Source organism: Antechinus flavipes, chromosome 4 (genome assembly GCF_016432865.1).
Source record: "Antechinus flavipes isolate AdamAnt ecotype Samford, QLD, Australia chromosome 4, AdamAnt_v2, whole genome shotgun sequence".
NCBI classification, from domain to species: domain Eukaryota; kingdom Metazoa; phylum Chordata; class Mammalia; order Dasyuromorphia; family Dasyuridae; genus Antechinus; species Antechinus flavipes.
Window position 1 is genome coordinate 29,797,699 of NC_067401.1, and position 12,366 is coordinate 29,810,064.

Genomic DNA, 12,366 nt, shown 5'->3' on the forward strand with positions numbered 1-12,366 from the left:
TCTCTGAGCTGTGAGAGGCGGGGCTGGTGCCAGCGTGTACCACTGAGGGGGGGGGGCATCCAGCTACTGTCTATCCATGTAATATAAATACAATATAAAACATGCTGTGACTTGGAAGGAGGGGCCGATAACAGAGGTATCTAGGAGATGAAAGACAAGCTATATTCATGGAAATCCACTTTGAAAAAAGAATATAATAGAACATCAGCTCTTGGAGGGCAAGGATAGTTGCGTTTTTGTCATTGCATTCTCAAGACCTGACCCACTGCCCGACATACAGTAGGCGCTCAGTAAGTGCTTTGTCCTTGATTGACTGCATTGGGGTGCTGGGGATGAGCTGCTCTGAAGAATTCCTCCTCTCTGCCTCCAGGCCAAGCTGCGACTGGAGATGGAGATGGAGCGGGCCAGACAGACTCACTCGAAGGAGATCGAGGGCCGAGATGAGGAGGTTGAAGAGGTCCGCCAGTCGTGCCAGAAGAAGGTGAGGATGTCTAAGGGTGCGCCTGCCCCTGGTACTCCCCGCCCCCACCCCCAGTCCTCCCCACCTGTTGGGGGAGTGGTCACCCAACTACTCCTCCACACCCCCCCCCTTCCCCAGTATAGTTTCATGGAGTCCTCGGCAAACTACAAACCTTGTAGAAGGTCAGTCAAGAACTGCCCGGTATTTCAGGGCTGCCTCTGCCTTAGCTGCCCCGAGCCCTTCCTGCTCTCTAGGGCCATCTGTGGAGGAAGAGGAGGAGGCGGGATAGATCTTGGCTCCCCTCTCTGATTGGTCCTCATTGTGTGGTGGCCTGATGCCCCCACCTCCTGGTAAACCACAGTGGCCCTGGAACTGAAAGGCCCTCGCAGATCACTTAGCCCAAGCCCCTTATTCTAAGTGGGGAAACTGAGGCCTGGAGGCCTTGTGCTCCCTCTCAGAGGCATCGTGGGCATTGAGCCTGAGCACACTGTTTTATTCTCCTTGTGGAGAAGGAACTCGGGGGGATGATGGCGAGAGGGTGTCTCAGCCTTGCACAGGCTGATGGGCATTTCTTTCTTCCCCGGGGCTTTAGTTGAAGCAGATGGAAGCTCAGCTGGAGGAGGAATATGAAGACAAGCAGAAGGTTCTACGGGAGAAGAGGGAGCTGGAGAGCAAGCTCACTGCCCTCAGTGACCAGGTGAGAGAGAGCTGGGTCAGGGCTGGGCTCTGCTGGCAGGCCTGGTGGCAGGCAGGGCCTGGCCAGGCTCTCACCTCCTTGCCCCACATCCTGCAAGTGGCAGGAGCCACGGTGGGTCACGGAGGTCAGGCGGCTGGGCCTTTCAGCCATGAGTGGCCCCAAGAATGGCAGGCTAGATGGATGGATGGATGGATGGACGGACAGAAAAGAGGCAGATGGATGGATGGATGGATAGATATACAGAGAAAGTGTATTCTCAAGACCTGACCTACAAAGGTAGATGATAGAAAAATAAATATACGTAGATAAGTAGGAAGAGAAATGGTAGGTGGGTAGGTGGAGATATAGAGAAAAATAGATATACAGACAAATAGCTGGATAAGGCAGTTAGATAAATATACAGAGAGAATGTTAGATAAAATGCTTGAATAAATAGTCAAGAGAAAGCAGTGGACAGATGGATAAATGGGAAAATAGATAATGATAAATACAGAGAGGAAAAATGATTGATCCATTGATTGATCGATAGAGCATTCATCAAGCTCTTACTATGTGCCAGACACTGCTAAGTTTACCCTGAGGATGTGGCCCCTCCTCAAGGCCCTTAACCCTCTCAGATAAAAAGGCTACACATAAAGGGGAGCTGGGAGGGGAAGGGAGGGGTGCCAGCTGCAGAGTGAGGGGAGAAATTCAGAGAATTAAGTGAGTCATGCTGGGCCTCTCCTAAGTATCCGGGGTAGGGGGGCACCAGTCAGGAGAATGGGGTCCCAGGAGGGAAGGTAGCTGGTGAGGACCCCGGAGAGGGATGTGATCAAGATGACGGCCCTCCTGAAATAGGGAGATGCATTTTGGGGATGGCGGGGAGGCAGCCAGCCAGGTTTCACAGCCTGAGTTCACACAGGTGAGTCAGCGAGACTTGGAGTCTGAGAAGCGCTTGAGGAAGGACCTGAAGCGGACCAAGGCCCTGCTGGCGGACGCCCAGATCATGCTGGACCACCTGAAGAACAGCGCACCCAGCAAGAGGGAAATTGCCCAGCTCAAGAATCAGGTACTCCCGAGAGATGGTCTCAGTGTTAGCCCCCGGCACCCAGAGCTGGAGAGACCTTAGAAGACATCTAGTTTAACCCCAGCTGAGGGAAAAAGGGAGGCCCAGGAAAGTCACACAGTGGTGAGTCATTGAGAGTCAGAATTCAAACCCAGGGCCCCGGGGTCCTGCCAGTCAGCATCCTGCCCACCCCACTGCTGCTAGCCCATCACTAGCACAGCGGCCTGTGTGTAGTTTGTACTTGCCTACAAATGTGTTACATCAAATTGTGATTAGCTCTTCTCTTGTTCTTGAGCTTGATCCATGGGGACGGAAAGACAAGAGTTCTCCCGGCTGCTGCACCTCCCTCCTGCCATTCCCTGATAGCTCTGCGGAGCAGGGCTTCCCCCTCAGAGGCAGCTGGAGCAACACCCCCAACCTGTACCCAATGCCCCCGCTCGATCTATAATATCGTAGAATGAGAATTACAGAATTTCATCATTAGGAGGCTGTTTTGTGCAGCTAGGCTAGGAGAAGGGTTCCCGCCATAACCCTGCCAGCTTTAAGGCTACAATCCCATAATCCTCCCTGCTAGGTTTCCAAACCTATCGTTTAAAAAAAAGCCAAATCTATCTGGCATGTGTTCATTTAACAAGCATTTATTAAGTGCCTACTATGTACCGGGCACTGTGCTAGGGATGTATGTTCCCTCTCCTTTTAGGAGGCGTCTATACAATCAGTAATTATAATGATAGCTCACAAGTATGTAGCACTTACTACGGGCCAGACACCGTCCTAATCGCTTTATAATTATCATCTTATTTGATCCTCACAACAATCCTGAGCGTTAGGGGCTGTTAGGGCTCCCTGTTGCAGATGAGGAAGCTGAGGTAGGTAAAAGTGAGCGAGCAAGTATCTTTACAGAGAGAATGTATGGAAAGGCAGCGCTGGGAAGGGAGCTACATAAACCGTGTACATAGACACATGGCTGGGAAGGTGCACGCAGATCGTGGGTGGGGGGATGATGCATCAGTAGGAACCTGGCCGGGAGATGGCATTGGAACTAGGGACTGGATTTGAGTGCAGTGCTCCCCGACTCCGGCCCAGCGCTCCCTCCCCCGCCCCTCCCAGCTGCCCTCCGCCTGGGGCCGGGTCTCTGACCGGCTGTTCTGGGGGGTGGGCTCTGTCTAGCTGGAAGAGTCAGAGTTCACCTGTGCAGCGGCTGTGAAGGCGAGGAAGGCCATGGAGGTGGAGATTGAGGACCTTCATCTCCAGATCGATGACATCTCCAAAGCCAAGACCGGGGTGAGGACTCGGGGACGGGAGTCACCGTGGCCACGGGTGGGAGCGGGAGCAGCCGTGATGGCTCCTGGGAAACTCTGCATTCAGTGCCCCCGCCTTGGAGGCAGAGGGCTCTGTCCCAGGGCGAACCGGCAGTAGGTGTACAGCTTCTAACTCTGGGAGGTGGGAAACGCCCACAGCTAGTAAATAGCGGAGATAGCGGCGGCCGCTAGGGGGCGCAGTGCTTAAAGCACCAGCCCCCAAGGCGTGAGAACCTGAGTTCCAATTCCGGCTGTGACCCTGGGCAAGTCACTGAACCCCAACTGCTCAGCAAAAAAAAGGAAACAGCAGAGACGAGATTCACACCTAAGGGTGCTGATGGCAAAATGGAGAGCCGTCTCACAGCCCCCCTCTGAAAGGGTCCGGCATGGAAGAGACCCCGGGGCCTCGCCCCGACAGGCCCGCTTTAGAGAGTTGGGGCCTCTGCCGCTGAGTCGCCCCCTCCCTTCCCCGCTGCCTTGGGCCCAGGCTGTGGGAACGAGTCTCTGGTCCTCCCTTCCGGGGGGGGGGCTCTGCCTCCGTGGCGGTGGGGGCGGGGAGGCTGGTGAGAGAATTCAGGACCTGGGGAGCCCCGCCTCTGGTTAATCACCTGGGGGGCGGGGCGCAGCCACAGCCTCGTAAATAAAGGCGGCTAATGTGGCGGCGGATGTAAACAGGCACCCAGAGATTCGGGAAGTGCTGGCGCGAGGGAAGGAGGCGGCCGGCCCGGCCTGTGATGGAAAGCGCCGGGTAATTAGAGACCTTATTTAATGGCTTCTTTTTAATTCCTCGCCTCCCTCTCGGCCTATCGACAGAGAATTCATTATGGTGATTTGAACCACGGGCACCTGCTTGGGGCCGGGGACAGGGAAGGGGGGGAGGGGAAGGGCGGGGCCGGGAGGAGGTCACGGAGGCGGGGCACAGAGAGAGCTCCCCCTCCTCCCCTCCCCCCACGGGGCCGTGGAAAGATGTCGATCTCGCGGGTTTGATTTATCCCCGTGGCATTTGGGCTCTCAGCAGTTTGCAGGTGAGTGATTCAAACTCCCTAATTGCGTTAAAAAAGGCTGTTACAGAATTACCATTTTATTTAAATCCGAGTTAATAAATTTCTTGGCGGAGGCTTTCCCCAGTTCCCCACAGCCCGGTAACAAGATGGATGGGGCAGAGAAGGAGCCAACGCAGTCGTTTGGGTTTGGAATTACGGGCTAATAGATTCATTCATTTGCTAAAGCCACTGTTGGCTGTCTCCTCCCCTCCCCCCTCTCCGCCCAGAAGGGGGGAGGGGGATACGGGAGGGCCTGGGGCGCTAGGGAGCGGGAGCACAGCAGTTCTTCCGGGAGCACCGCCCGGAGACCTCTCAGACTTGACCCTCGAGCTTCATCCGGGCCAGGGCAGCCGTCTCTCCTTTGGGTCTGCTTGCTCCGTGTAGACAGTTACTGCTTCCGCTTCCCCCAAGGGGTCCTTCTGGGGACTTCCCCTGAGGCGTCACCCCAGGAAGGTGCCCGGGGTCCGTCATACACTGGGGGCACAGGCCGCTGGCATGAGGATGTTGCTCTCCGGTTAGGGCTGCCCTTTCACACGTCTCCGACCCGGAGGGACCTTAGCTGTACCTAGAGCAACTTCCTCTTTTCCTAATGAGGAAACTGAGGTCCAGGGTCACCGGGGTAGGGTTGGAGCTTGGTTCCCCACTGCTGGAATGAGTAGGAAGCTGGAGCTCTAGTTGTTTAACTGACATCATCTAGTCTAACCTGCCCATTTTAAAAAGTAGGAAACTGAGGCCCAGGGAAGGAAGCGGATCCTTGATTTATTTAGGGCTTCATGGAACCTCAGAAACCACCAGGCTAACCCTCCCATTTAACAGAGGAAGAAACTGAGGCCCCTAAAGGAAATCCTTCCAGAGCTAACGAATGTAACAAAGCTAAGCACCTGCTATGCCTCAAGCACTATGCAAAGTGAGGGATGCCAAGAAAGGCAAAAAGTATCCCGCCCTCCAGGAGTTCAGTCTCCTGGGAAGAGGGAGTGGGATGAAAGTCACTTGCAGGCTCCACAGGTGTTGTGTCAGAAGCAGCCCTGAAGTCAGTGCCACTGTGCACACTGGAGCATTGTGCACACCTGTGCAGTCCCCTTGCATTGTGTAAAGTAGCTCAGAGGAGCCCCTTGCATTATGCACACCTGTGCAGTCCCCTTGCCTTGTATAAGATAGCTCAGAGGGTCCCCTTGCATTGTGCACATCTGTGCAGTCCCCTTGCATTGTGTAAAGTAGCTCAGAGGGGCCCCTTGCATTGTGCACACCTGTGCAGTCCCCTTGCATTGTGTAAGATAGCTCAGAGGGGCCCCTTGCATTGTGCACATCTGTGCAGTCCCCTTGCATTGTGTAAAGTAGCTCAGAGGGGCCCCTTGCATTGTGCACACCTGTGCAGTCCCCTTGCATTGTGTAAGATAGCTCAGAGGGTCCCCTTGCATTGTGCACATCTGTGCAGTCCCCTTGCATTGTGTAAAGTAGCTCAGAGGGGCCCCTTGCATTGTGCACACCTGTGCAGTCCCCTTGCATTGTGTAAAGTAGCTCAGAGGGGCCCCTTGCATTGTGCACACCTGTGCAGTCCCCTTGCATTGTGTAAAGTAGCTCAGAGGGTCCCCTTGCATTGTGCACATCTGTGCAGTCCCCTTGCATTGTGTAAAGTAGCTCAGAGGGGCCCCTTGCATTGTGCACATCTGTGCAGTCCCCTTGCATTGTGTAAAGTAGCTCAGAGGGTCCCCTTGCATTGTGCACATCTGTGCAGTCCCCTTGCATTGTATAAGATAGCTCAGAGGGGCCCCTTGCATTGTGCACATCTGTGCAGTCCCCTTGCATTGTATAAGGTAGCTCAGAGGGTCCCCTTGCATTGTGCACATCTGTGCAGTCCCCTTGCATTGTGTAAAGTAGCTCAGAGGGGCCCCTTGCGTTGTGCACATCTGTGCAGTCCCCTTGCATTGTATAAGGTAGCTCAGAGGGGCCCCTTGCATTGTGCACATCTGTGCAGTCCCCTTGCATTGTATAAGGTAGCTCAGAGGGTCCCCTTGCGTTGTGCACATCTGTGCAGTCCCCTTGCATTGTATAAGGTAGCTCAGAGGGGCCCCTTGCATTGTGCACATCTGTGCAGTCCCCTTGCATTGTATAAGGTAGCTCAGAGGGTCCCCTTGCATTGTGCACATCTGTGCAGTCCCCTTGCATTGTGTAAAGTAGCTCAGAGGGGCCCCTTGCGTTGTGCACATCTGTGCAGTCCCCTTGCATTGTATAAGGTAGCTCAGAGGGTCCCCTTGCATTGTGCACACCTGTGCAGTCCCCTTGCATTGTGCAAAGTAGCTCAGAGAGTCCCCTTGCATTGTGCACACCTTTGCAGTCCCCTTGCATTGTGTAAAGTAGCTCAGAGGGGCCCCTTGCATTGTGCACATCTGTGCAGTCCCCTTGCCTTGTATAAGATAGCTCAGAGGGTCCCCTTGCATTGTGCACATCTGTGCAGTCCCCTTGCCTTGTATAAGATAGCTCAGAGGGTCCCCTTGCATTGTGCACATCTGTGCAGTCCCCTTGCATTGTATAAGGTAGCTCAGAGGGTCCCCTTGCATTGTGCACACCTGTGCAGTCCCCTTGCATTGTATAAGGTAGCTCAGAGGGTCCCCTTGCATTGTGCACACCTGTGCAGTCCCTTTGCCTTGTATAAGATAGCTCAGAGGGTCCCCTTGCATTGTGCACATCTGTGCAGTCCCCTTGCATTGTGTAAAGTAGCTCAGAGGGGCCCCTTGCATTGTGCACATCTGTGCAGTCCCCTTGCATTGTGCACATCTTTGCAGTCCCCTTGCATTGTGTAAAGTAGCTCAGAGGGACCCCTTGCATTGTGCACACCTGTGCAGTCCCCTTGCCTTGTATAAGATAGCTCAGAGGGTCCCCTTGCATTGTGCACATCTGTGCAGTCCCCTTGCATTGTGTAAAGTAGCTCAGAGGGGCCCCTTGCATTGTGCACACCTGTGCAGTCCCCTTGCCTTGTATAAGATAGCTCAGAGGGTCCCCTTGCATTGTGCACATCTGTGCAGTCCCCTTGCATTGTGTAAAGTAGCTCAGAGGGGCCCCTTGCATTGTGCACATCTGTGCAGTCCCCTTGCATTGTGTAAAGTAGCTCAGAGGGGCCCCTTGCATTGTGCACACCTTTGCAGTCCCCTTGCATTGTGTAAAGTAGCTCAGAGGGGCCCCTTGCATTGTGCACATCTGTGCAGTCCCCTTGCATTGTGTAAAGTAGCTCAGAGGGGCCCCTTGCATTGTGCACACCTTTGCAGTCCCCTTGCATTGTGTAAAGTAGCTCAGAGGGGCCCCTTGCATTGTGCACATCTGTGCAGTCCCCTTGCATTGTGTAAAGTAGCTCAGAGGGGCCCCTTGCATTGTGCACACCTTTGCAGTCCCCTTGCATTGTGTAAAGTAGCTCAGAGGAGCCCCTTGCATTGTGCACACCTGTGCAGTCCCCTTGCCTTGTATAAGATAGCTCAGAGGGGCCCCTTGCATTGTGTAAAGTAGCTCAGAGGAGCCCCTTGCATTGTGCACACCTGTGCAGTCCCCTTGCCTTGTATAAGATAGCTCAGAGGGTCCCCTTGCATTGTGCACATCTGTGCAGTCCCCTTGCATTGTATAAGGTAGCTCAGAGGGTCCCCTTGCATTGTGCACACCTGTGCAGTCCCCTTGCATTGTATAAGGTAGCTCAGAGGGTCCCCTTGCATTGTGCACACCTGTGCAGTCCCTTTGCCTTGTATAAGATAGCTCAGAGGGTCCCCTTGCATTGTGCACATCTGTGCAGTCCCCTTGCATTGTGTAAAGTAGCTCAGAGGGGCCCCTTGCATTGTGCACATCTGTGCAGTCCCCTTGCATTGTGCACATCTTTGCAGTCCCCTTGCATTGTGTAAAGTAGCTCAGAGGGACCCCTTGCATTGTGCACACCTGTGCAGTCCCCTTGCCTTGTATAAGATAGCTCAGAGGGTCCCCTTGCATTGTGCACATCTGTGCAGTCCCCTTGCATTGTGTAAAGTAGCTCAGAGGGGCCCCTTGCATTGTGCACACCTGTGCAGTCCCCTTGCCTTGTATAAGATAGCTCAGAGGGTCCCCTTGCATTGTGCACATCTGTGCAGTCCCCTTGCATTGTGTAAAGTAGCTCAGAGGGGCCCCTTGCATTGTGCACATCTGTGCAGTCCCCTTGCATTGTGTAAAGTAGCTCAGAGGGGCCCCTTGCATTGTGCACACCTTTGCAGTCCCCTTGCATTGTGTAAAGTAGCTCAGAGGGGCCCCTTGCATTGTGCACATCTGTGCAGTCCCCTTGCATTGTGTAAAGTAGCTCAGAGGGGCCCCTTGCATTGTGCACACCTTTGCAGTCCCCTTGCATTGTGTAAAGTAGCTCAGAGGGGCCCCTTGCATTGTGCACATCTGTGCAGTCCCCTTGCATTGTGTAAAGTAGCTCAGAGGGGCCCCTTGCATTGTGCACACCTTTGCAGTCCCCTTGCATTGTGTAAAGTAGCTCAGAGGAGCCCCTTGCATTGTGCACACCTGTGCAGTCCCCTTGCCTTGTATAAGATAGCTCAGAGGGGCCCCTTGCATTGTGTAAAGTAGCTCAGAGGAGCCCCTTGCATTGTGCACACCTGTGCAGTCCCCTTGCCTTGTATAAGATAGCTCAGAGGGTCCCCTTGCATTGTGCACATCTGTGCAGTCCCCTTGCATTGTGTAAAGTAGCTCAGAGGGGCCCCTTGCATTGTGCACACCTGTGCAGTCCCCTTGCATTGTGTAAAGTAGCTCAGAGGGGCCCCTTGCATTGTGCACACCTGTGCAGTCCCCTTGCATTGTGTAAAGTAGCTTAGAGGGGCCCCTTGCATTGTGCACATCTGTGTAGTCTCCTTGCATTATATAAGGTAGCTCAGAGGGGCCCCTTGCATTGTGCACATCTGTGCAGTCCCCTTGCCTTGTGAAAGGTAGTACCAGCAACAGTCCGTTCTAAGTGATTATCCCAGGGCAGCTCAGCCAGGGCACCCTGAGGACAGCGGTCCTCACAGCCCTGTTTGTACCCTTCTCCAGCTAGAGGAGCAGGTGAGCCGCCTTCAGCGAGAGAAGAATGAGATCCAGAGCCGGCTGGAGGAGGACCAGGAGGACTTGAACGAGCTCATGAAGAAGCACAAGGCTGCTGTAGCCCAGGTGCTGGCCCTGACCTGTCTTTTCCCTCCCTTCCTGCCTTCTCCTTCAGCACCCATTGAGCCTGGCATTGCTCCCCACCTGGAAACAGCAGAGGCTCCCTATTGTCCTTAGACAAGCCTTGCACACTCCTCTGTTAGGCTCTTAAGCCCCTCAGGACCGGCTCCCATCTCCCTCTGCACCCTCTCTAGACATTGGCTCCCCAGGCCTCCCATGCTCTTGTGTAAGCCAGTGCAGAGGCCCTTTGCCTTGTGCCCAGCTGGCTTTCTCCTCTGCTCTCCTCGGTGTGACCAGCCCTCATCTGCAATGTCTTCTTTCTTTCCCTGTACCCAGAAACCCCCTTCCTTCCTCCAAGACTAAGCTTAGGCCTGAACCCTCCAACCCGCTCACTCTGCCTCGCGTTTAACTATTAATTTTCTTTTCCTTCATGCGTTCATTTCTGTGCGTCCTTCTTGTCTCTCCTGTTAGAATAGTGCCTGCTCTCAGTAGGTGCTTAATAAATGCTTGTTAACTAACTGATAGACATCCAAAGCGCATCCGGGTGAGGTGGGAGGGGGTGTGGTGGGATGGGCCTCTCCCAGGCCTTCCTTTTTCCATAAAACAACTCCCCAAGCATTTAGTGAGTCCCTGCTGTGTCAGGGGAGACGGAACAAGCAGGACCCATTGTCCGTTCTTTCCCCAGGCTTCCCGGGACCTGGCCCAAATGAATGACCTCCAGATTCAGCTGGAAGAGGCCAATAAGGAGAAGCAGGAGCTTCAGGAGAAGGTAGCGGGCTTTTGGCTTTCTGGGCCCGGGTGTCGGGGAGCAGCCCCCACCCCCCTGGAGGGTACGGCCCAGGCCTGGCCCAGACTCTCCCTCATTCCCTTTTCTGCTTTTGGGCGCTGAGCTTCCCTTGTATTCTGTGGAAAGAAAGAAACAAACGTTCAGGAGAGGGAAAGGGGGTTCTAGACTGGCCCCCGTCCTCGCCGCCCTTCCTCCAGAGCCCTCCGCTCCTTTCCCCAGTCCTGGTCTGCTGAGTCCTCCCTCTCCTCATCTTCCTCCAGATGCAGGCTCTCCAGAGCCAAGTGGAGTTTCTGGAACAGTCCATGGTGGACAAGTCGCTGGTGAGCCGACAGGAAGCCAAGATCCGGGAGCTGGAGACGCGCCTGGAGTTTGAGAAGACCCAAGTCAAGCGCCTGGAGGTGCGTGCCGTCTCCTGGGGCCTCCCCAAGTCAGGGCGGAGCCCTCAGCCTGGGCTCCCACATCGCAAGCTGGGAGAGCCTCCCCCAGAGACCAAGCCAGTCCTCCCGAAACGGAGCTTTATCCAGCGGGTCCAGGGAGTGAGCAGCAGAGCCGGGATTTGAACCGAGATCCTGAGACCAGAGATCTTGAGCTGAGAGGGACTCAGATCCGAGACAGCCTCACTGTCCCATGTTACAGATGAGGAAACTGAGGTCTTGATGGGGAAGGAGGAAGTATCTTGTCCAAGATGCCATGGGGTAGTGTTAGTGGCAGGTTTTGAGCATCTGATTCCAAAGCCCTCTCAGAGGGCACCTCAGGGGTAAGGCTTCCATTCCTTTCTCTGGGATCCCCCTCTCCCTTGGCAGGACCCCCTTTTCCTCCATTGGATAAAGAAAAGGCATCAGTGGCTGCCCCCCTTCCCACCCCAAGCTTGGACCAAAGATCCTGAGTTCGAGGAGCCAGGTCCCCAGACTATCTTTCTGAGCCCCCCACCTTGTTCCGGGGGAGTCAGCGGGGGTGTGGGGGAGGTCACTGACCATGGCCCAGCTGTTGTGCTGCCTCCCCTTGTAGGGGGGAGTTTGGCTCCCAGCCCTTCCCCCGCTACACCCCCTATCCCTGAGCTCCCCAGTCAGTGGGGCGGGGGAGCTCCCGGGCCCCGCCCTCCCAGCTCAGTACCCCCACCTGCTTGATATTCTGCTTCAGCGCCAGCCTTCCGCCTAGGGACCTTAGCAGCTCCGCTTTTCGACTTCCTATTTTCCCCGCTGCCCCCTCCCCGCTCCCCCATCCATCTCCCCTCCTTCCTCCTACCCCACTCCTCAGCAGAGCCATAAATATGCAGCGGACCACAGCCTCGTGCCGGGCTGGCTCCCCTCCACTCCCCTCGTCTCTCGCCCCCTCTCCTCCCCTATTCTTCCTCTCTCCTCTCATCTCATTTAATTTCTCCTCACTCATCTCCTCTTCTCCCCTTCCCTCCCTCCTCCCCCTCTCCATTGTTTCCCCTCCTTTCTCTTTTCTTTCCACCTTTTCCCCTTGTCTGCTTTTTACTAATTCTTCTCTCTCCTCCTCCTCTCCCATTTCCCCATTTTTCTCCCTTCCCCCGCTTCTCTCATTCCCTTTCTTCTGTACTCCTTTCTTTCCTTTTTGCTTCCCCTCTCTCCCTTTCATTTCCCCCATCTTTTCTCCTTCTTTCCCCTCTTTTCCTTTCTTCTCCTTTCTCTCTTGTTGTTTTTCTCTTTCCCTCTCCTTATCCTTCCCTCTTTCCCCTTTTTCTTCCCCTTCTCTTTCTTCTACATTTCTCCCCATCTCCCTTTCTTCTCTTTCCTTTCTCCCCGCTTACTCTTTCCCCTCTCACTTTCTCCCTTTCCTCCTCTCTCTTTTTTTCTCCCTTCTCTCTTTCCTTTTATCCCCTCCCCTTCTCTTTTCCTTCTTTTCTTCTCTTTCCTTCTCT

General features: G+C 54.6%; 2 protein-coding genes across 5 annotated transcripts in view; one reads left to right on the top strand and one right to left on the bottom strand.

Annotated features, from left to right (window-relative positions):
* The window catches only part of MYO18A (myosin XVIIIA), a 151,963-nt gene that overhangs the window by 122,885 nt on the left and 16,712 nt on the right, over positions 1 to 12,366 (top strand). For all 4 annotated transcript variants that reach the window (XM_051992270.1, XM_051992273.1, XM_051992271.1 and 1 more), the window contains 7 exons: positions 371 to 481; positions 1,053 to 1,157; positions 2,059 to 2,205; positions 3,373 to 3,486; positions 9,584 to 9,700; positions 10,380 to 10,463; positions 10,742 to 10,879. In XM_051992270.1, coding sequence (XP_051848230.1) covers positions 371 to 481; positions 1,053 to 1,157; positions 2,059 to 2,205; positions 3,373 to 3,486; positions 9,584 to 9,700; positions 10,380 to 10,463; positions 10,742 to 10,879 — 816 coding nt within the window. The remainder of the gene's footprint in view (positions 1 to 370; positions 482 to 1,052; positions 1,158 to 2,058; positions 2,206 to 3,372; positions 3,487 to 9,583; positions 9,701 to 10,379; positions 10,464 to 10,741; positions 10,880 to 12,366) is intronic.
* Positions 4,444 to 9,571, bottom strand: LOC127558901 (aggrecan core protein-like). The gene is made up of 3 exons (XM_051992278.1): positions 9,274 to 9,571; positions 7,382 to 8,253; positions 4,444 to 6,093 (listed from the first exon to the last, which is right to left on the bottom strand). The coding sequence occupies exons 2-3, from the start codon at positions 7,938 to 7,940 to the stop codon at positions 5,438 to 5,440; spliced, it is 1,215 nt and encodes a 404-aa protein (XP_051848238.1). The 5' UTR covers positions 7,941 to 8,253; positions 9,274 to 9,571; the 3' UTR covers positions 4,444 to 5,437.

Excerpts from the sequence above, each read along its gene's own strand:
- LOC127558901 (XM_051992278.1), bottom strand. The coding sequence starts at position 7,940 with ATGCAAGGGGACTGCAAAGGTGTGCACAATGCAAGGGGCCCCTCTGAG. Across the intron at positions 6,094-7,381 it reads AAGGCAAGGGGACTGCACAG|GTGTGCACAATGCAAGGGGC; the intron begins GTGTGCACAATG and ends GGGACTGCACAG.